Here is a 20,019-nt window from a genome sequence, read left to right as displayed (position 1 = left end):
GCAGGAATGGAGTGAAGGAAACATTTTGCCCCCTTCCCCTTTTCTTCTTATTGCCATAATTATGAGCATCCCTAGTTGATTTAATGATATCCCACTGCTGTACAGGTTGGATGCTGCTTGTACAAATGCTTTGTGCCTGCTGGCTGTAGCAGGAGGTGTTACCCATAGCTCCCATCAGACCGGCTGAGGGTGTAACTAACACCCTGAATACAAACCATCAAATTAAAGAGAAGAATAAAAGTTCTGTGATGGAGTGTGGACTGGGTAAGGTTCTAGTGTGCATTGCTGGCCTTCCTGGGCATGTTTGGCCAGCTGGGGAGCAGCACCAAGGGCTCTGCTGCTGCTGTATGCTGGGTGTGATGCTATGCAAAGCACCAGCCAGCACGTTGGCCCAGCAGCACACGTGCTGTGCCAGGATAACCAAATCTGGCCTTGAAGTAGGAGCCTGAAATCAATGGCACATTCATTCCAGGTTGTGTGTGACAGCCCTGGACTATAAACCTAGACAGTATCAGCTCTTTTCCTCTAACCACTTGCTTGATTCCAAGCTAGATAAATCTTGGCTAAATTAAACACTGCTGGACTGTTACCATTCCTCTGTTGTTGTTTTTTAGCCTATTTTGTGCTGCAGGTGATCTATGCCCGACGGAAGCACAAGATCCCCCCTCCTGAGACAAGAGGTCACCCTGAATTTGAGCGGATCTTCAGAGCTCAGTAAGATTTTGACTTGTTTGTGGTGACTCCATCTAGATACGAATTGAGTGAAGTCTCTCTACCCTGAAGTTGCTCTCAAGTCAGCTTTTCACTTATTGCTGCTGGTACTAGATTTCTTTTTTTTAAAAAATGCATGCAGAGGTCTGAGTTTTGATTTGGAGCACTTTGCTCTGGCTGGGGTGTTTCTATCCATCCACAATAATCCTCCTCCTGGCATTGTGAGAGGCAGCCAAATTGCAAACTAGTGGCTGTATGGAAGAAGTGCTGAGTGTTAATGCATCGTAATAATTAAGTTTAATGTTAATGTTGGCTCCAAATTGTGAAAGTAGCTGGAACTATATTAATAGGCTAATATTTGCTTGTAAGTTTTTTCTGTTGAATTGAAGCAAAGGTGGAACCATCTATGAGGATGTTTTTACTTTTCCTGGTTTTCAACCCTTCGTGCTGTGAAACTCAGCACTTCTGGGCCCATCCCTAGGGCTGTTTCTTTTTGCTGTGTTCCTACAGAGAGAGCAGTGCTTCAGCTAAACTGGGAATGTTCAATCCCTTTGGCTTCCAGAAAGCACCAGATTCTGTCCTTCATCTCAAGTCAAGCTGTTTCTTAAGCAATTGAAAGGAAGTGGCAGGAGCTGGTTTGAAGGGTAGTTCAAGCACAGCCCCAAATCCTGAGCAAAGCAGCTGTGGTTCCTTGCCAGCCTGCAGGAACCGTTTGTGGAGTGACAGAAACACCTGCTGCAGCCCCTTGGCCATGCACAGGGACAGCCTGCATGGGAGGCACCAACCTTTGCTAGCTGGGTAGCTGTTGATGAGGCTTTTAATTAAATACTGGCCTGTTAATTAACTGAGCAATGCTGTGGGCTGCCGAGTGCAGGGAAGCCCTCCACTGTATTCTGTGGAGAAGGTGAGCTCAGGGAACTCAGGTTTGAGAAGGTATTTGGTCACTAAGGGCTTTTTCCTCTCTTTATGCTTTTCTCTGTGAAAAAAGGATACAAATGGAGAATTTGGTCTGATCTATTAAAAAAGAAGGGGAGAAAAGGTATTGATTCATTACTTGTGAAAACCCAGCAGCCTCCCCTTGCTAAGGTTCAAACTGCATTTGCAGTGTTAGGTTCCTCAGACTTTTTCCAGCTCCCAACCTGGCTCTGTTCCCTGAGGCTTGGTAGATTTTTGGCCAAATTTAGGCCAAAATGGAATGCTAAAATGTAGGAGAAATCAAGAAAAAAACCCATTGTCTCTAACAGCACAGCTCCCAGTGTCTCATCTTGGGGACAATCCGTATTGAAGGAAGAAAACCTGGCTGAAGATCTGATCACCTTTGTTGAATTTGATCTGGGAGAAGGCTCCCTCATGGAGCATGACTTGTGTGACACCCACATTTGGGCTGTGCTCACCCAAGGGGAAGAGAATGTTCTTTAAATAATGTCGAGGAGCCTCCACCCATGCAGCTTTTAAGCTGAGCTGCACTGGATGTCTGTGAAGGTGCTGTGTCTGAGGCCCAGGACAGAGCCTGTGGAGAGTCCAGCAAAGATGGATCTCCATCTTGGCCATGGCTTCTTGTTGCAGGGTCCATGTGAATGTGGGTGAGGTGAATGTTGTGCCTTGTTTTGGTGCTTTTCTTCTTTAAAATGCAGTTATTGGCTGTCCTTGGTTGCAGAAAAGGCTCTTTCTCCCCAGCCCAGCGATGCCTTTTACTGGCCCTTTCAGTTTGCTCTGGTGTCTCCAGCTCACCCCTGGCCTCAGGTGACCATTCTTTGATGTACAAGGACGTGGCTGTAACACTCATCTTTGGTTCTCACCAGGGTGAATTGCTCAGAGTACTTCCCAATCTTCCTTTCACTACTCTGGGTTGCTGGAATCTTCTTCCATCAAGGTAAGGGGGACAGAGAGGGAACCCCAACCCAAACCCCAAGCATGGTCAGCCCTGAAGGTCTCTGCTTTCCCCGTGCACCAGGGGAGGTGCAAGCTGAAGCTGAGCTGCAACATGATGTCCAGATCACTACTTGATAAGCAGTAACCACTGTCTAACAACTAGTTATCCACCATCCATCCCGTACCAAGCAGGTTTAGGGTGTTTGGCTGCTGCCACAGGGAAGATGTGAGGAAGGACCACAGCAGGGAATGTCGCACACCCAAGGCCCAGGGTGGCTTTGGAGGGGTAGAGAAGGAAGGAAGAAAACCCATTAAAACTCCCACAGTGTTTTAGAGCCAAGTCCACCTGCGTTTGGCTCCTGTGATCCTGTTCCCATGTGGGGAGGGGTGATGGAGCCAGGCTGCAGCTCTGGCAGCGGCCGGGCCCCCCGGCCCCTCAGGACTGGGCTCCCTCCCGCAGGTGTGGCCGCGCTCTGCGGGCTGCTCTACCTCTACACCCGCTTCAAGTACTTCCAGGGATACAGCGCGGCTGCACAGGAACGGTCAGTACCCAGCTGGGGCTGTGGGCATCCCAAACTATCCCAGGGGTGCAGGATGCATCCCCTGCAGCAAGTTTCCTTCCCGTGGGTGGGACTGAAGGCAGGTTGCCATTACCCCCTTCTCCTTCCCTCCTGCCCACACATGCTCGTGGCCCCACCAGACTTCCCCAGCACTCCGAGCAGGATGGGGGAGGCCAAGCCCTCACCAACGTGCTTCAATCCCCAGCTTGGCTGGTGCTGTCTGATGGTTTTTTTCTCCCCATGCAGGTTGGGGCCTCTCTATGCCAGTGCCCGGCTGCTCTGGCTGCTGCTGGGGCTGGCGGTGGCCGGGCTGCTGGCACATTTCCTGCTGCCCCACTCCTTGGCGTGGGGGGCTGTGCTGCCATGGCCCCTCCAGCTGCTGGCTGCCCACTGAGCAGCACCTCAGCTCTCCCAAATCCTGGGTGGAGGGGAGGGACTCGCAAGGCAGGAAGACAGAGAACCTCCCCAGCTCTGTGCCTTGAAGGGAGGTGGATGCTGGCACTTCTCTGCTCTTTAGAGATTATTTCCCTCCCACAAAACCAATGCTCCCCAAATCCTGTCTGTGCTCATGGGCTTCACTGCCAGGTTTTCTAACCCTGTCTTTTCTAAAACTTCTAACACTTTTGGCTCTGCCTTCCAGAGCACCAGTTGACCCATGCACCGGTACTGCTCCTCCTTACTGCTGTAATGATCTGTGTAGAAGGATCACACCAGGGATATACAAAAAAATAAATTCCTTTTCCCAGTGGAAATCATCTGTGATTGTCAAAGGTGCTTGGGAAGCAGGTGTGAGAAGCAGGGCAGCTCTAAGTGTGTTCCCCAGCATAAGTAATGCTTATGGGTGTACTGGGTATTGGTGAGTGCTGAGGAATGACTCTATTTTGGGTCCAGGGGCTCCTGTTGGTCCCCAGCCCCCTGGGAATCCCACCCATTCTGTGGTGGGGAGCAGGTGGATGGAGCCAGAGCAAGAGCCTCCCTGCCACGAGTAACTGTCACTGCCTCACCAAACGCTTAAATTTAGCTTTTATTACAGTGCACATTATTTTATATATATTTATATATAGAGATGTACTTGAAAAAAAATCAAATGTATCCAATAATAAAAAATACAGCACATTAAAGTAGTATAATGCATTCCAGTGTATAGCTGAAGAGACATTGGGATTTACACTAATCCCTACTATTTTTGAACTGGGCTACTTCTGCATTATTTTTTTTTCCTCCCCCCCCCCAAAATTCACATCAATCAATAACTGAAATTGTTATTTAAAAAAGATGGTTTCTGCACTCAATCTCAAGGCATGAAAACACTGGAGACTTCACCGTGAGTTAAGGGGCTGTGTTTGATGCTGGCAGGCACAGTGCGGCGTAGTTTATTGTTTTGTTTTCCCTGCCATACTCACAGCTCCAACCCCTTTGGGTTTGTTCCATCTTCACCCTTGCTTCATCCTCAGCTGTGGCCAGGACCGTTACCTGGGCAAAGGCAAGGCAGGCTTCGGCCCCTGGCCGGCTCAGTCCCAGCGTGCCTGCAGGGTCAGCTGGCAGGGCTCAAAGTGACCAAGCCTGCCCTGCTCTGTCCCCAAAGAAAGCCAAGACTTTGCCCTGTCCTGGGCTGAAGGTGCTTTTTGTCCCCACGCTTTACTAAAGCTCATCCCCACCCCGAACTGTTCCGTGTGGGCGCAGCAGCTGTGCACCCCGGAGGGGCTGAGGGCAGCAGAGCCGGCCCCTGCGTGGGGAAGTGGGGCTCATTTCTGCTCTTCTTCCAGAGAAGACGACGTCCTGGCCCCGCAGCAGCCGCTGGGGCTGGCGGTGCAGCCCGGCAGCCCGTGGGTGTGCAGGGCAGCCCCGTGTCCCGGCGCGGCCGTGGGGAGCAGGGGGCTGGAGGGGAGGGAGCAGGCCCGGGGATCCACACCTGTGGGCACCCTTCTGCACACCCATCACTCAGCTTTTTTTATGAAAATCTGAAATGAGAGAGGGCTGGGGTCAGAGAGAAGCTGGGACAGGCAACAAGAAAGGCCCTAGACATGAGCTGGTGAAGCCCAGCTTACCTCGCTCAAGATGATCCACACTGGGGAGTCAGTCTGGATGGAGAGCCTGATGGCCTCCAGGGGCCCGAAGGATGCGTCCACCTCGCCCTCTGCAACACCCTTGGAGAAGGAGCCTGGTGGGGAGAGCAGATGGGTGATGTGGGGATGGTCCCCTGGCAGCTGGGATTCCCTCGAGGGGACCACAAGCTGCCATGGCAGCCCCTGGCCACAGCTCCCCGATGTGAGGGGTCAAAAACCAGCAGCCTGGACATCACTATGGTGCAAAATACTACTCCTAAGGTAACAAAAAAAAACCAAAACAAAACAGCTCAACAAAACAAAATGGGGAGCACTTGGCTGCACATCACTGCTGTGTGGAACAGGCAGTGATGGCCTGATGGCAGCTCTGAGCTCTGTCCTGCAAGAGACAAATGGTTCAGGATCCATGCCGTGGAGGTGTCACCTCCAGAGAGCTAGCAAGACCTCAGCCTTTTGTTCTGTCCCATTTTTGGGTGTGATTGTTTAGGTGTTTGGTTTTTTTTTAAATGCAACTGGGATAAACCAGACAGCATGCAGAGGAACGCTAAAAATGGCAAGAACATATGCATGCCTGGGGATTTGTCTTATATTTGTATATTTAAAAACAAAACAATACAAGTCCTACCAGGGAAACCAGGGCTTTACCACACAGCAGCAGGTCCCTGTAGGCTGCAGTCACTTTTTCTTGTCCAAGAGCAGGACAAGCACTAAAAGAAGCTCAGGTGTCAGAAAACAAAGTCCAAGCTGCAAGTGGTGTGAGTACTGAGACAGGCTGTGGAGGGAGAGGGTGAAATCATCTACAGTGGAGGTTTTTAAGGCCAGATTAGGCAAATGGATAATCTGAATGATTTGGGCCTCACTCTAAGCAGAGGAAGGCAGAAATGTAGGGCTGAAAACTACCTGAAGTGGATACCTATCTAAAGAGGGGAGGGAGGGCAGTGGAAGAAAGGAAACAGCGATGATTAAATCCTGCTCCAACCAGGCTCCTGGCAAGAAAAACTTACTCTTTGCCAAGCAAGAAGCACTAAGGGTCTTGATTCACTGGGAGGTGAGGATATGGGCTGTGTTACCAAACCCAGTGGGCAGCTTATCACCCCACACTGTACCTATCTGGATGTAGCCATCCGTTGTCCTGCGGTATTTGACAACTGTTCCTCTTCCCTCCTGCAAGGCTTCTTTATCAGACTGCAGGCTCTGTGGGAAGGAGAGGTGCTCTGCACAATGCCAGTTGTAAGAGCCACTCAAAATCCCCAAGAAACAGTAGCAGCCCTGGCACTGTCCTTACCAGCAACCCTTGACATTCCATGCCTCCCCTCCAGGCACCTCGAGCCTCATGCCCCAAACCCAGAGGACATTTGCTGCCTCCATGCTGCTGCTTCCAGAGCACCAGACTGGCACCATCCCCCCTGCAGCCATCCCCTCCACCTGAGTGGCCCCTCTGCAGGCATGCAGGCTCCCACAGCAACTGCTCAGCACAGCATCCCTGGTCCTGAGCTGGTACCACACCAGGCGTGACCCCTGGGCTCCCAGCCAGCACATCTCTAAGGCACTTGCATCTTGTAAACATTTCTTCTGATGGTTTTAAGCAGTTCCCGTCTCTCAAACCTTCCCACTCCTCCCCCATCTCACCTCTCAATAAAACACTTACGTCAAACGGCAAAACCTCCACAGTTGTATTGAAGAGTTTGTCTTCTGGGTGCTCGATGTTCCCGCTGCGGAAGAAGAACCTGTGACAGAGATCAAAGCCATGGAAACCACACTGAGCGAGGAGGGACATGACAGCTTTCACCCAGCTGCACCATCAAACAGCTACCAGGCACCTTCCCACAAATCCCACTGGCACATGGTTGGGAAGGAGACCTCCTGCACCAGATTAAAGCCTGGATTACTCACAAGGGCAGGAAAGCAAAGGGCTCTGGTAAACATGGCCCCGCCAAAGCAGAGACAGGTTACCCTCCCCTGGAAGAGCACTGCTCCCTACTCCTGGGCACTCAAGCATGAGATGGGCAAGAAATTCAACATGAGCCAGAAGAGCAGAAGAAAAGTGTCTTCACAAGTTCCAGGCTGTCCCCACGTCCCCCCCTCCCCACAGACTCCCCCCGGGCACTGGCCTTTCGATGCGGATGGGTTTGAAGAATCTGAATCTGATGAAGTCACCAGCAGTGGGAGTGAAGGCCCAGAAGAAGTCCTCCCGCAGGTAAGCCTTCTCCAAGGTGAAGTGCTGGTAGGTTTTCAGGCTGGTGCTCACCTCTGCTGGAGGGTTGACGTGCTCTTTCCGCAGGGCCTGCTTGCCAAAGTCCTTGTCCTTGGTGGGTGCAAAGCAAAAAGGCAGAATAGGGTAATGAGCTGCTCTCACCCATGAGGAAGAAGGGTCCCAGCAACAAGGCACTGCAAATTAAAAGCTCTTTACTTGCACAGGATGCAAAGAAGGATGAGGTGCAGAAGAAAGAGGGATGGAAGTGGTCTGGGGAAAGCACCAGACAGGGCAATGAGTGGCTGGGTTCCAGGAGGACACAACTTTATTAGAGGCACCACTGCTCAGCACTTTGTTCTGGCACCAAAGAGCCCTTCATTGTCCAAGTGTTCCCCAACATGCTTCCCTCCCCCAGGAACGCCAGTCCTTATGCCTGAGGAGAAGGTGGCTGGGAGCTTAATAATAGCATAAAATGACTGATGTGCATGGCCCGGTGGGCACTGCACTGCCATACAAAGTGGATCACACCATCCATTCACCCAGGGATTGGACAGACACAGGACTAAGCACAGCCCAGGGGTACGTGTCTGTGTGTCCTGCACATACAGCTGTGGGAAGTTTGATTTTGCTGATATATAAAACCATAAAAACATTTTAAGCTCTTACACTACAAGCTCTAGTCCACATATATGCAAATTCCAGGAATAAGGAAGGGGTGAGAAGGAAGTCAGGCCAACCCAGGAGTCATCTCTTCAGGGTTTTGCAGTAGATGCTTTGAAACCACTTGCCTGGACCATGGTTTGGCACTCAGGATGGGTGGCAAGGACCAGTACCAAGACAAAAGCTTCCAGTGACTCTTGGTACATGTCACTGCCATGCTGAGAAGTAGGAGCTACATGAGCTCACTGTAATTCAGAATAAAACACAACCACTGCATAGAAATCCAGCTGCCACTGTCCCACCAGTTGCTGTCACTGATGTCCCCACCCCAAAATCAAGCAGTTCCTGGGTGCCTGCAGGCCAGGCCTGGCAGAAAGGCTGTCTTAGACAGCTGGTACCCACCTTCAGCTTCTGTATCTTCCCAGCCAAGGAGGAGTGGGTTCCCACATGCTGGAAGAGCGAGGGCTTGAAGCGGATCCTCAGGTTTGCCTTCTGCCTGTCGCAGTGTTTCTGAAACGAAACAATCCCCCAGAGCCCCGTGCTGAAACCTCCAGGGTCAGCTGTGACCCACCAGAGGAATGGACAAGGGCCCGAGGAGTGATCAACATCTCTGCCTCTGTCAACATCCCTAAGTCTTTCTGTGTTATTTTGGCTTCCATTTGGCAAGCAGGCTTCTAACTGCACTCTGGAGGAACCTGACTGTGACTCTTGGCAGGCCACCCCCCAGGCTCTGCTGGTCAGCCAGAGTGCCCAGGTTTAAGTGCCAAATGTCTCCTTGCCAAGCACAGCTTAGCAAATGCTGAGCAAATCTCCTCTGAGTGCTGTCAGATAGGGACAGCCAGAGAATTTGCTTTCTTTTTGCCTTGGCTTATCAGGAAAGTCCCTTTCCTACAACTCAGAGCTCAGGATCACCGGTGTCTGAAGGTACAGTGAGTCCTGGGATGATTCAGAGCCGAAGGGAAGAGGTAACAATCACAGGCTCTTTCCTGACAGAGTTATCATTTTGTTGGCAGATGTTGTTAGGCAGATGTGTGGCATGTGCCACTGCTGGAGCTCTTTGGCTGCTTCACACCCATCCCACCATGTAAATAAACTTGGAGATGCAACTCCAATCCAGCCAGTGATTTTCCATGGGGTGGAGGGAGAGAGAGATGATGGAGAAGAAAGGACAAAGGGGAAAAATACTGAGAATTCAGAGACAAGAACTCCCATCTTAAAAACCTTTTATCTCAGTCTAGGGGGAGCAGGACAAAAACACAGGGTTGAAAACTGGAGGGAGAGGGTATTTGTTTTCCAACTGTTTTTTTCCAAGAAATGAAACACACACACACCCCTACCACCATCTACTGTTGCAACCTCCCACCCAAGAGCAACCCTGCGGAGATCCCGCTGCAGGGCAGGGCAAAGCCACACCCAGCCCATGGGCTGCCCACAGGCCATCCTGCAGGGAGCTGGGGAAGTCCAGGCATGACCCCTGTGAGCTACAGAGGAGATAATCCCCTGATCCAGCTCACATTACATTAGAAAATTAAAACTAGCCATGCTAATGGGAGAGACCCTGCTCACTGCCAGTAACCTCAGATGCAATCGCATCAGGTCTGATCTCACTCTGGATGGGGAGAGAGAGGAGGAGGAAGGGGAAGAGAGGAAGCTACAGCATCTCCTGGTTTCTCTTCCTCCCCCTTTCCCCTTCTGCTAAAGAAGTATTTGCTGAAATCAACGTTGTCTCAGTCGAGCCAGGATTGGGAATGGCTCAGCTAGTGGTAACAAGGTCATCTTTTCAACAGTTCTACACCAGGTAAATCTAAAATTAGTTAAAAAAGGAAGAGTAGAATATATCCAGAGCAGGCAAAGCACTTACCAAAAGCCCAGGTCAAACAAACTTTCAATCAAAAAGAAAAACCTTCCCTGCTACCAATTTGATTCTGCACAGTGGGATTTACCAGGGAAAGTCATGTTTGAAAGGGCACTGTGCAGAGTTAATCATGCAAACAGTGGGGGGAAAGGAGCCAGAAATCCACACAGAAAGTAGGTTAATTTTTAAAAAGGCAACACATTTAAGAGGTTTGCAGTTTCTCCTGGGAAAACTTTGGCTCTCCAGGTAGAAGAAGATAAGTGAAGCAAAGCTAAGGAGAGGATGATCCTGCGCAGTGGGATCTACATTTAATCAATGCTCAAGCTGCAGATTTTAAAGCTAGGGTGGGGGGGCACAGACAGCAGCATCATTCCCAGCTCCATCCCAGCATCATACTACTTCAGCTTCCCCCACAGCTGTGAGGATCCTGGGGGCTGCCAGGCAGGTCTGGGGACTGCTCTGCCACACCTGAACACATGGTTTGAAGTGCCAGGACGACACAATGGGTGTCATCTAGGACTGGCTTGGCTGCACACTGGGGACTAGAGACAATGTCACAGACTCAGGCCAAATTAAACCACATCCTTGCCCCAGTGCTGCAGTGCCCCGAGGATGCCCACTTCCTCCCCCAACACATAAATAGAGTATTTATCCCCAGCGTGACCTCTTGCTCTGGCATTTGCCACCAAAAAGTAGTTGTGGCCATGAGGTGTCTCCTAAGCAACTGGCTTCAAGCTCTGCACAGGGACTCGGCTGCTCATTCTCTGCCGGGGGAGGAGAGCGGACGAGCACACGAGTAAATACAATATGTTCAGAGAGGAGATGGAGGAGTATCTGGTGGTGAGCTCATCTTACAGTTGCTGTCACACACCCTCCTGCTCTGCCATTCCCACTCTCTTTAGGGCACAGGGGCTCCCGTGCTGCCACCTGCAAGGTTTCGTGCGGACGTGGCTCTGCAAACGAGATGGCAGCAGGAAAATGGAGCCCATTTCACCACTCTGCACCCTCCTGGAAACCCCGACAAGAGCTTTGTGTGCTCTGGCTTCATTTTGGCACACTCTGCATGGCGGGCTGGTTCTTGGGTCATCTGGGGTGAACTCTCTGGGCAGCCTCCATGTGTGCTCCAGGCAGGCAGGGCACACGAGCCTGGAGCCAAAGGGTTATTCTAGGATTACAGTCAGTGAGCAGAGAATGGCTTCAGGGAGAGAAGCATGCTGGGATGAAAAACAACACAGAAGAATGGGGAAAGGCTCCCCTCCTCAAGGACTGGAGGACGAATACCCTGTTAGTGCTTAGATGCAGAAATAATGCTTTTTCTGACAGCTGCAGACTATAAAAGCCTGAACTCCCAGGTCTTTGCTTACACCAGCTGCAAGGACACCCTGCAGCACACTCCACAGGGACAGCACGGCTCAGTGCAAAGGCAGTTAGCACCAGAGCTTACAGAAAAGATCCTCTGGAGACACAGGCCAAGTGTACATTTGCACCCAAACAAAAAGTTTCCCTTCAACAGAGGTTGTTACATACTGCATCTTTCTCAGGGTTGCAGACTTTCACCCAAAGGATGTGATCCAGCAGCCAGTCAATGGGTTTGTCCTTATAGAACATCAAGATGAACTCCACAATCAAGCTCAGATCCAGAGACTTGAACATTTTTCCTACAGCACAAATAAAAGGAGAAGAGAGAGAATGCAGCTTCAGCGTGAAATGGCTGAGAATCAGAGCTGGGAAGAAAAAAAATTGGGAGACTGGGCTGTGAAGGCTGGAAGTGTCTCTCTCTCTAAGTAAAGGTAATAGCATGCAGCTCTGCTTCATGTACCAGTACTGCTGCCACTGCTCATACAGTTCCAGATTTAATATTCATTGCAAAATTAAGAGCATTAGTGTCTCACAGGCCACAACAGCATCAGAAGGTCTAAAACTCTTCCATTCAGCAGGGAGAAATAAGGATGAAAAACATTCATCCAGCTGCAGGACAGACCATTTCCTGCCCTGAAAACGAAAAGTTTTAAGCCAGTCAAACCAGTATCCAAAATAATAGATCAAGCTGCTACTGAAACCATGTCCTGCAGTTCCCAAAATAGTTCTATGCTGATGTAAACTTCCTTTTGCACACTATTAGGCAAGTTCAGATCCCATCCAGCCTAAAAGCTACTGGTCACATCTAAGTAGGCTGTTGGCTGGGCCACCGACGAGGTTTATTTTTATTAAAAGTGAGTATCAGCAGTACCAGCTGTGAAGATCTTTCTCCCCTGTGCAAACACAAGGGTCATTGCAAAAATAGGGAGAGATCAAGTCCAAGTATTTTACCATCTCTAGGAGACAACTTGTTGGACACAGAGCATAAGTGCTTACAAGAATCAGCAGGCATTTGTGCCTGTGCCTGCAGGGACTGGGGTGAGTGGGGGGAGAACGTTACCAATAAACCCCAGCTGAGAAAACTCCAGGATCATCCACTCCTCAGAGGGCTGTTGCAAGGCAAAGTTCTTCATCGTGCTGAGATAGTTTGGTTTGGCCACAATATCATCCTCCAGCTGCAAGAGGAAAGGACACTCAGTGCCTGTGACCCATCCAGGTTCCAGTAACAGCCTCTCTGTGCACAGCAATCACGCCATAGCCTGCAGGAAAGTTTTGGCACACACCTAGTTTATTTTGGAAGATGCTCCAAGCAGATTTTTCTCACCCAATCTAACAGGTAAACAAATCAAGGATTCCTGCCCCCCCTCCAGGCAGGAGGTCTCCAAGTTTAAAGCATCTCAGAAACCCAGTTTTTTAACTTACCTGGTTAAAACTCACTCCCACTGCTACATCACACAACTGGATGTGCTCCTTGCCTTGTCCCGGCTGGGTACAAGCCCCTACGAACTCACAGGTACAGACATGCCCCCCCTGCCCCCAGCACCAGACCCACCTGCACGTAATAGATGCCTTTGGACTGGGCATACATCATTAAAAAGCAGTAGTCGAGGTTCTGCTTTGTCCTCCACCTGCAAGACACAAACATGATGGGAGCACTGGTCTCTCCTGGGATGCCAGGCTGCTTGGGGGAGCCAAGAGGGGCCAAATTTATGCCAGGAAGGTGCTCTTGGAGGAGGAGAAAGTATCTGGTCTCTCTCTTTTAGACTCAAACTGGCCAGCTAAGAGTTACTGGAAAACTGAAGGACTTAAACATTAACTCCTGGGTTAAAATGACCCTATTGGCTGGTAATGGCAACACCACAGCACAATGCACGGCCTGCAAAGCTGGTGTCAGTTCCTACCCACCCCATCACGTCCTTCCAGCTCCTGGAGAAAAGCAAGTTGAAGGGCTTTCCCTGGTGGAGTTGAGGGGAGATGCTGCAGTTACTTAATGTTTTTAAGCTCATTGATTCTTACCTGACTCTTTCCTTGGGGTCCCCAAAGGATTCCCGCAGGTGGGAGAAATCAGGATAGAAATGTGGAGATGGGGAAATTACTTCTAGGAGACCTGAGTGTATTTCCTTAGGGAATCTAAGGAAGAAAAGCAGCAGTAAACAAATACCTTCATGTCTGACACACCATCCTAGACCAAATCACTGGGTAAACACTGAGCCACAGAACCAAACAAAAAAAATTCAGCCTCTAAGATAAAACTCCCCCCAGCAGCTGGTGCACTTCCAGGCCTCACCAAAGGACACCAGCAGAGACTGTTGCAGAGTGTTCAAGCTGTTCTCTCCCTCCCACAGTCTCTAATAGCCCCATGTTGGTGTGCTCCCCACCCCCAGCATCCCTCCTGCACACACACACTGGCTGCTGATGGCACCTCAGGCTGTCAACACAGAACTTCTTTGCAGGTGACCCCTTGGTGCTGCACACCGGTTGCCCCAACTATCAGAGGGGGAAAAAGACTCTTGCCACCACAGGAGAAGCTGAACTATTTTTCCCAGTCCCTCAGATCACTCAAGTGTCTAACCTCTGCTCTCTGCAGTCCTACAAAGCTGGTTTGTTGAAAAAGCCGAGGACAAGAACCGAGCTGCTCACTGTGGTTTGCAGAGGAGGTCTGACCTCAGATGGGGCAGAGTCCTAGCAGGTGCTTTAAAGACAACCACACAGACATCTCATGGTCTGCGAGGGCATCTCAGGACAGCTGAGATAAAGGACCACAGGACACCAAAGGGGAAAACACTGAGAAACCAGCAGGACCCACTTCTGTGTAAACATTCCACAACTTGTTCCAAAAGGTGCTGCTCAATATTAATTGCACTTAGAAAAAACACAGGTCAGCTTTAAAGACCCACTGTGAGCACAGTGTACTTTCTACACAATTAAATGGACCTGCAGACTGGGACATCAAAGAAGGAACTTTTTGGCATTATTGGTATTTAGAGATTCTCCAAATGTATAAGTAATTAAAAGCTGTTTTACAGAGCTTATGTTACGCATTTCTGGTAAGTTATTTAAAACACTGCACTGTGCTGGAGTTAGTATATAATGCAGTTAAGAATCCTTTAAAGAGCCAAACTCAGAAAAAAAACAACACGTCACCCATCTGAAAAATACGTAGCTACAACAGCCTTGCAAGCAATAGCCAGAGATTACTGTAATTGCAAGAGATAAGTGGGAAAAAGTTATTTTTATGTTGCCCTTTTTGAGAACATTTGGTGCAAGGTTGATTTCCTTTGTTTGTGCAGAGCCAGGAGGACGGGAGATGGGGCAGAGTGAGACAAAGCAGTGGGAATGCCAAAAACTTCTCACTTATTTTTCCCTTCCTAATTCCTTTCTTGGGACTGGCAAGATTTCCAGCTAACATTTTCGACTCTTCCTCTCCTCAGCCAGCCATGAAGCCCAAGCTTCTCACTGAGCTGACAAAACTTGTACTGAAGCAGCAGCAGCTTTCTCCCTTCTGCAATATGAGCTCAGCCTGCCCTGGCCCCACATCACCTCAATTCAATTTGGAAGAAAAATAATTTCAGTGGATCAGGAAGGGGCAGGAGGCACTGGAGAGGGGGACAGCGAGAAATCAAATAATTAAGTCAATTAAAGTTTCAGGCCCTTTTACGCAGAAGCACTCGCTGCAGTGCCCAGTAATTTCATCAGGATCCATCGGACAATCAGTCCATTATCCCCCGGTAAGTGTGTCCTCCTGCCAGCAGGCAGAAGGAGGGGAGCTCTGCCAGCTCCTGCACAGCAAGATGGAGGGCTCTGTTTCAGCTCTTCTGCAAGTGCCCAGGAACACACAACCCTCCCCACAGACATCCCAGCCCCTCTCCCATCATTGGCTCGGGGACATGGGGTGCCTGGAGGATGTGCTGACCTTCTGCATCTCTTTCTTACTGCAGTCCTTGGGAAAGATGCAATCTCAGGAGCTGGATGGGAGTCACAGCCTCTTTTCTTACCACCTTTTTCTTTTGCATCCAAGCTCTGGACTGGCTTATGGTTAATAATCTGTCACCAGCTTCTGCCTAAACAGCCACAGATGAAGCCGCAAAAGCCACTAAGGCTCCAGGACATAAATAGCAGCTAGTGTGAGAGACAAATGTAACTAGTGCCTAGGACAAGGGAAAAACAAACAGGCTGGAGCAGGAAGAAAAATGGATCGTAGATTTTAAAGCAAAGTAAGGCAGAGGCATTTGGGTGTGCTTACCACACTGCCCAGTTGCTCTGACTCTGAAGAGCAGGTAGAGGGCTGCACTAGACACAAAAACAACTGCCAGGATGGCTGAAAATCTAAATAAATCCTCTTCTTGCAATGCCACAGGACAGAGAGAGCAAAATGAGACAGCACAACAGTGTGTGTGAAATACAGCAAACACAAAGCAGCCTAATGGAAGCTGCACATGGGATGCATTTTAGAACAAGCACAAAGTGGAAGTGGCAATAGCAAAGACAGCCCAGAGTTTAAGAACAGAGAAAAAAACCCAGACAGCAAAAAAAAAAATACAAAGGGAAGCAGAAAAGTGTGTATCTTCTCCTTAATTAAGCCGTTCCCTGGCCTCTCTACAGACACAGCCCGTGCTGCTCTAGTCATTTGGAAGTGCTTACAGGTTTTTGATGCTGTCTGCCACGCCGGCTGTGTACTGCGGGTCCGTCTGGAAACAAAACACAGGCAGGGTTAGATCCTTCACCCTCAGCCTCTGCCCCCACGGCTCAGAAATCAACTTCAACATCCCCCCAGAGGTGATAGCAGCAGCTTTGTGCCATCCCCCTCTCTCCTTTTATCAAATTTAACCTCTCCCCCCATGCTGATGGGTCTCCTAGGAGCCCTTCTTCACGGCCAGCGTTAACCAAAGGCATCAAAAGGACCCCAAGGGACTCAAGACTCTGCACACCTTCCCCACCCTGGCACTTCTGCCCCTGGCAGCACAAAGTGTTAACTTCTGGGCTATTTTTTTTCCTCTATACATGCTGGCTTTCATCCAAACAAATACTCTTGGCAGAAAAAGATCTCCACCCCTCTTGTGAAAAAGAGGGGTCTATTTATAAGCACACATTTTTTCATTTCAGGCTCATTTTGGTGCTCTTCTTCCCAAAACAACAGCTTCTTCCCACAATCAACCTGGCAACCTGTAAGAGTTGGGAGGCAAAGGTCAGCATGCTGCTCAACGCTATCTGCAGGCAAGATAAGTGCAAACACGGGGACAGGCACCAGACAGAAACCATCTGCTCAGTGACCAGGAAAACAAAATCCAAGAACAAAGGGCAGGAGACCTAAGAGCAAAGTCCGTGGCTGTTTCCTGGTGCTGGCACTGTTTGGGGAGGCTGGGCAGATCTGCAGCGTTGCAGAAGCCGGGACCGGCTGCCGCTGCGCTCGGCGCCAGGCGAGGTGAGAAGTGAGATGCTGGGGATGTGTGTCACAAGCTGAGGACAGCAATTCCACGCTGGAATGGTGACAAGGGAGGGTCTTCTCTAAAGGAAAACGATTCCATTTCCCAAACAGGGCTCAGGCTCCCTGTGCTGGACTGATTTCTTAGCTCAGTGCTGCCAAGAAAGCAGCAACGGGAAAAACAAAGGCAGGAAAGATGCTCCTGGCTTTGGGAACAAACAGGCAGCTCTGCTCCGAGCTCCTGCCACCAAAACAGCAGGTTGGTGACAGCTGAGCTGGCCAGCTCGCCCTGGGGCTCCCCTCTGCCAGCTGAGGAGCCCCTGGCTCTCCCAGGCAGCCCACCTGCCATGAGTGACACCTGCAGAAAGGACATTCAGTTGCTCCACTTGTCCTGAGTCTCCACGTTACCCAGTGTCTGCTCCAGGTTCTTACCACCTCTTCCTTATTTACTCCTTATCCTGTACCTGGAGAGCCCTAACAAACAATGCCATGTGCTGGTACATTGAGAAGCACTTTGGGAAGAGGCAGAGCAGGCACAGCAGTGGTTGACACTACATGGAAGGAGGATGTTGTGTAGCTGCAAGAGCAAGCTTGGCAAGTAGGACAATAACGATAGTGACCTGCAACATCTACCATCACTGTTATCAGCCTGAACTTCATGGTATCAGAATAAATTTATTTGTTGTTCACTTCCCTCATCACAGGTACACATGGAAATTCAGGTGCTGCCATCACAGCGTGCACCCAATTTTAAAGTCAACTAAAGAAAAAAACATTACTGCAGTCCTAAACAGAAGAAGGTTTTGGCCAGGTTGCTTAAAACTTCTCCTGCTTTAACTCACCCACTGTGAAAACAGCCACCAAACTTGTTCTGGCTAAAAAGGAAAAGACAGCCAGAATCAAACCTCATTCCAGGCACTTGGTGCTGCACTCATCCACACACACCTTCTCCTTGTATGAAATTCCAGCCAGGGACCCAAAAGCCAAATTCTACTAAAAAAATCAAATTACGGGTAAACAGGCACCAAACTCAGACATTTATCTTTGTTCTGCTCCCAGTAACATATCATGGAGGTTTATCTTTCTCCCCAGATTTCTGGAAATTAAGACAAATACACTTCAGGCTCAAGAAAATAATCCTAAGGGGAAAATCATGGAGAAAAATAACCATCTAAACCCAGAGATACAAGCAGCTCTTGCAGGTGAATGTATCAAAGCTTTTTAGCCCTTGGATTCAGCAACTGATTCTGGGTTCCAGACACCAGTACAAAGAGGTTTATTAGTCTCAGCCCCAAATCAGCAGGCTTTTAGGTTTGGATAGGGGGTTAGTGCTGTCTAACAGGTACCCAAAGAAACGAAGCTGCTTCAGGAGCAGGTCTGAGAGGTCCCCAGACATGGCCATGGGGCTGGTCCAGCACATGTTAGGAACAACCACTCAAGCACCCTTCAAATCCATGATTGTTTAGACCAGAAAGATAAAAGCCAATGCTGCACTGGCAGCAGCCCATGTCTGCCTGCCCACATCCTGACCCTCTCTGGCCCAGCTGGTGTTTCATTTGGGGCAGGATGTACCTAATGACCTTGGTCAGGTCCAGCCCAAGGCTGAGCTGCTCTGCCCCAGCAAGCAGCAGAGCTGGCCCCCAGGTGGGCAGCTGTCCTGTCTGGCTCTGAGCCCGGCAGGGAAAGGGATGGGGGCCAGGGACACAGGGTAAACAGGCAAAGTCTTACCTCAGCAATGAGGACAACGATGACAGAGTCCTCCTTCTCCTGCTGCGTGAGCTCTGAGATGAGGGAGTTGAGGGTGTCAGTGAGGTAGGAATGCACCTCCCGCTTCACGCTGGGAATTCCCATCACAACGGACACTGCCCAGGGCCAAGGAGAGACTTTAGAGAGGGGGCTGTGCTGGGACAAGATGCTTTGCTCTGCTCCCACAGCTGCCTTGAGGTTCACTGGCTTGGTGCCACATTCCATCATTATAAACCAGTAGTGATCAGCAGGTTGGTAGGTGCCTGGGACATGTAGGGTTCCCTTTCTCCTCTCCCCAGCCCAGTTCTGACCAGCAGCACCCCACTGTGCCAGGCTGGCACAGCGCTCTGTGTACTCAGACTCTTTCTTTTCTCCCCCACATCTGAAGGGGGCCTACAGGAAAGCTGGGGAGGGACTTTTTACAAGGACATGTAGTGAGAAGACAAGGGTTAATGGATTAAAACTTGAAAAGGGGAGATTTAGATTAAACATTAGGAGGATATTCTTCACTATAGGGGTGGTGAGACTGGAACAGGTTGCCCAGAGAAGGTGTGGAGGCTCCATCCCTGGAAGTGCTCAAGGCCAGGTTCATGAGGCTCTAAGTAACCTGGTCTAATGGGAGGTGTCCCTGCCCATGCAGGGAGGCTGGATCTAAATGATCTTTAAGGCCCCTTCCAACACAAACTATTCTATGATTCTAAGGAAACACCTGGACCCGCCCACCTCCTCCCCGTCCCTGTCTCCTTAGGGCCTTTTCAGTCTCTGAACAGCAACTTCAAGACCACCCTTTTCTCCAGACCCATGGCCAGAAGCACCTCAGTTTCTAAGGGACAAGTCAGGTCTTTGGCTTTAGGTTGAGATTTGGGAGCATGGGGGAATCATCTAGTACCCAAAGTCCTACTCTAGGTGGGATTTATCTCTTAAGATGAGTTAGAGTCTCCATGAAGCACCCTGCAAACTGTGCATTCATCTGACCACCTTCCAGGCAAAGCCTAGAGCACTCTGGAGATGGAAAGCAGCAAAAAACATCTGGCAGAAGCACCGAGAACATCTGAGTGCCAGTCAGGAGCACAGACAACACTCCCCCATGGGCTCGCAGACGTGACATGGCTTCCCCACCCCGTGTGCCATGACACCAAGGAAGCTTGCATGATGCATGCAGCCGTTCCTCCAGTCCTGCTCACCTCCGTACCTCAGCCAGGCCCGGAGGAAAGGGGAAGGACATCAAGGTGAGGAAGAGCACCAGAAGCAGCACTAATTCCCATTTACCTCCAGTGCGCCCCTGTCCCACATGCACGGCTGGCTGCAGACTGGTCTCCTTTGACAGCAAATGTGGCAAATGATGGAAGATGGTGGGGAGGTGCAGCACATTCTTGTTGGTGATATTCCACAGTTTTAACTTGGTTTCGTCTTAAAAAGGAAAAGGGAATCAATTGCAAGGAATGGTAGGTAGGAAGAGACTGCAAGGCAAAAAGCCTTTTTAGAGCAGCCTGGCCACCTGAGACTACTGCTGGGTTATAAAAAAAAATCAGGCCAACTTTTAACATGCCACCACAAACCCAATTAAAGTTCAG

The 20,019-nt window shown here is 50.0% G+C and overlaps 2 protein-coding genes across 2 annotated transcripts in view; one reads left to right on the top strand and one right to left on the bottom strand.

The window, feature by feature from the left end:
• LOC104386891 (leukotriene C4 synthase-like) overlaps positions 1–4,759 on the top strand; it is an 8,402-nt gene extending 3,643 nt beyond the window's left edge. The window contains exons 2-6 of the mRNA XM_009995570.1: positions 615–714; positions 2,514–2,584; positions 3,044–3,125; positions 3,390–3,472; positions 4,497–4,759. Of these exons, the coding sequence (XP_009993872.1) occupies positions 615–714; positions 2,514–2,584; positions 3,044–3,125; positions 3,390–3,472; positions 4,497–4,759 (599 nt within the window). The remainder of the gene's footprint in view (positions 1–614; positions 715–2,513; positions 2,585–3,043; positions 3,126–3,389; positions 3,473–4,496) is intronic.
• A 321-nt stretch (positions 4,760–5,080) lies between these two features.
• MGAT4B (mannosyl (alpha-1,3-)-glycoprotein beta-1,4-N-acetylglucosaminyltransferase, isozyme B) overlaps positions 5,081–20,019 on the bottom strand; it is a 47,872-nt gene continuing 32,933 nt past the window's right edge. Inside the window, exons 3-15 of the mRNA XM_009995558.1 lie at positions 19,715–19,855; positions 18,428–18,561; positions 15,919–15,965; positions 13,294–13,407; positions 12,830–12,905; positions 12,338–12,452; positions 11,446–11,576; positions 8,466–8,573; positions 7,321–7,514; positions 6,858–6,936; positions 6,316–6,403; positions 5,192–5,304; positions 5,081–5,104 (exon numbers count right to left, since the gene is read on the bottom strand). Of these exons, the coding sequence (XP_009993860.1) occupies positions 5,081–5,104; positions 5,192–5,304; positions 6,316–6,403; positions 6,858–6,936; positions 7,321–7,514; positions 8,466–8,573; positions 11,446–11,576; positions 12,338–12,452; positions 12,830–12,905; positions 13,294–13,407; positions 15,919–15,965; positions 18,428–18,561; positions 19,715–19,855 (1,364 nt within the window). The remainder of the gene's footprint in view (positions 5,105–5,191; positions 5,305–6,315; positions 6,404–6,857; positions 6,937–7,320; positions 7,515–8,465; positions 8,574–11,445; positions 11,577–12,337; positions 12,453–12,829; positions 12,906–13,293; positions 13,408–15,918; positions 15,966–18,427; positions 18,562–19,714; positions 19,856–20,019) is intronic.

Source organism: Chaetura pelagica, unplaced genomic scaffold (genome assembly GCF_000747805.2).
Source record: "Chaetura pelagica isolate M959 unplaced genomic scaffold, ChaPel_1.0 scaffold420, whole genome shotgun sequence".
In the NCBI taxonomy this organism is placed as follows: domain Eukaryota; kingdom Metazoa; phylum Chordata; class Aves; order Apodiformes; family Apodidae; genus Chaetura; species Chaetura pelagica.
This window is presented reverse-complemented; position numbering and strand designations above follow the sequence as displayed.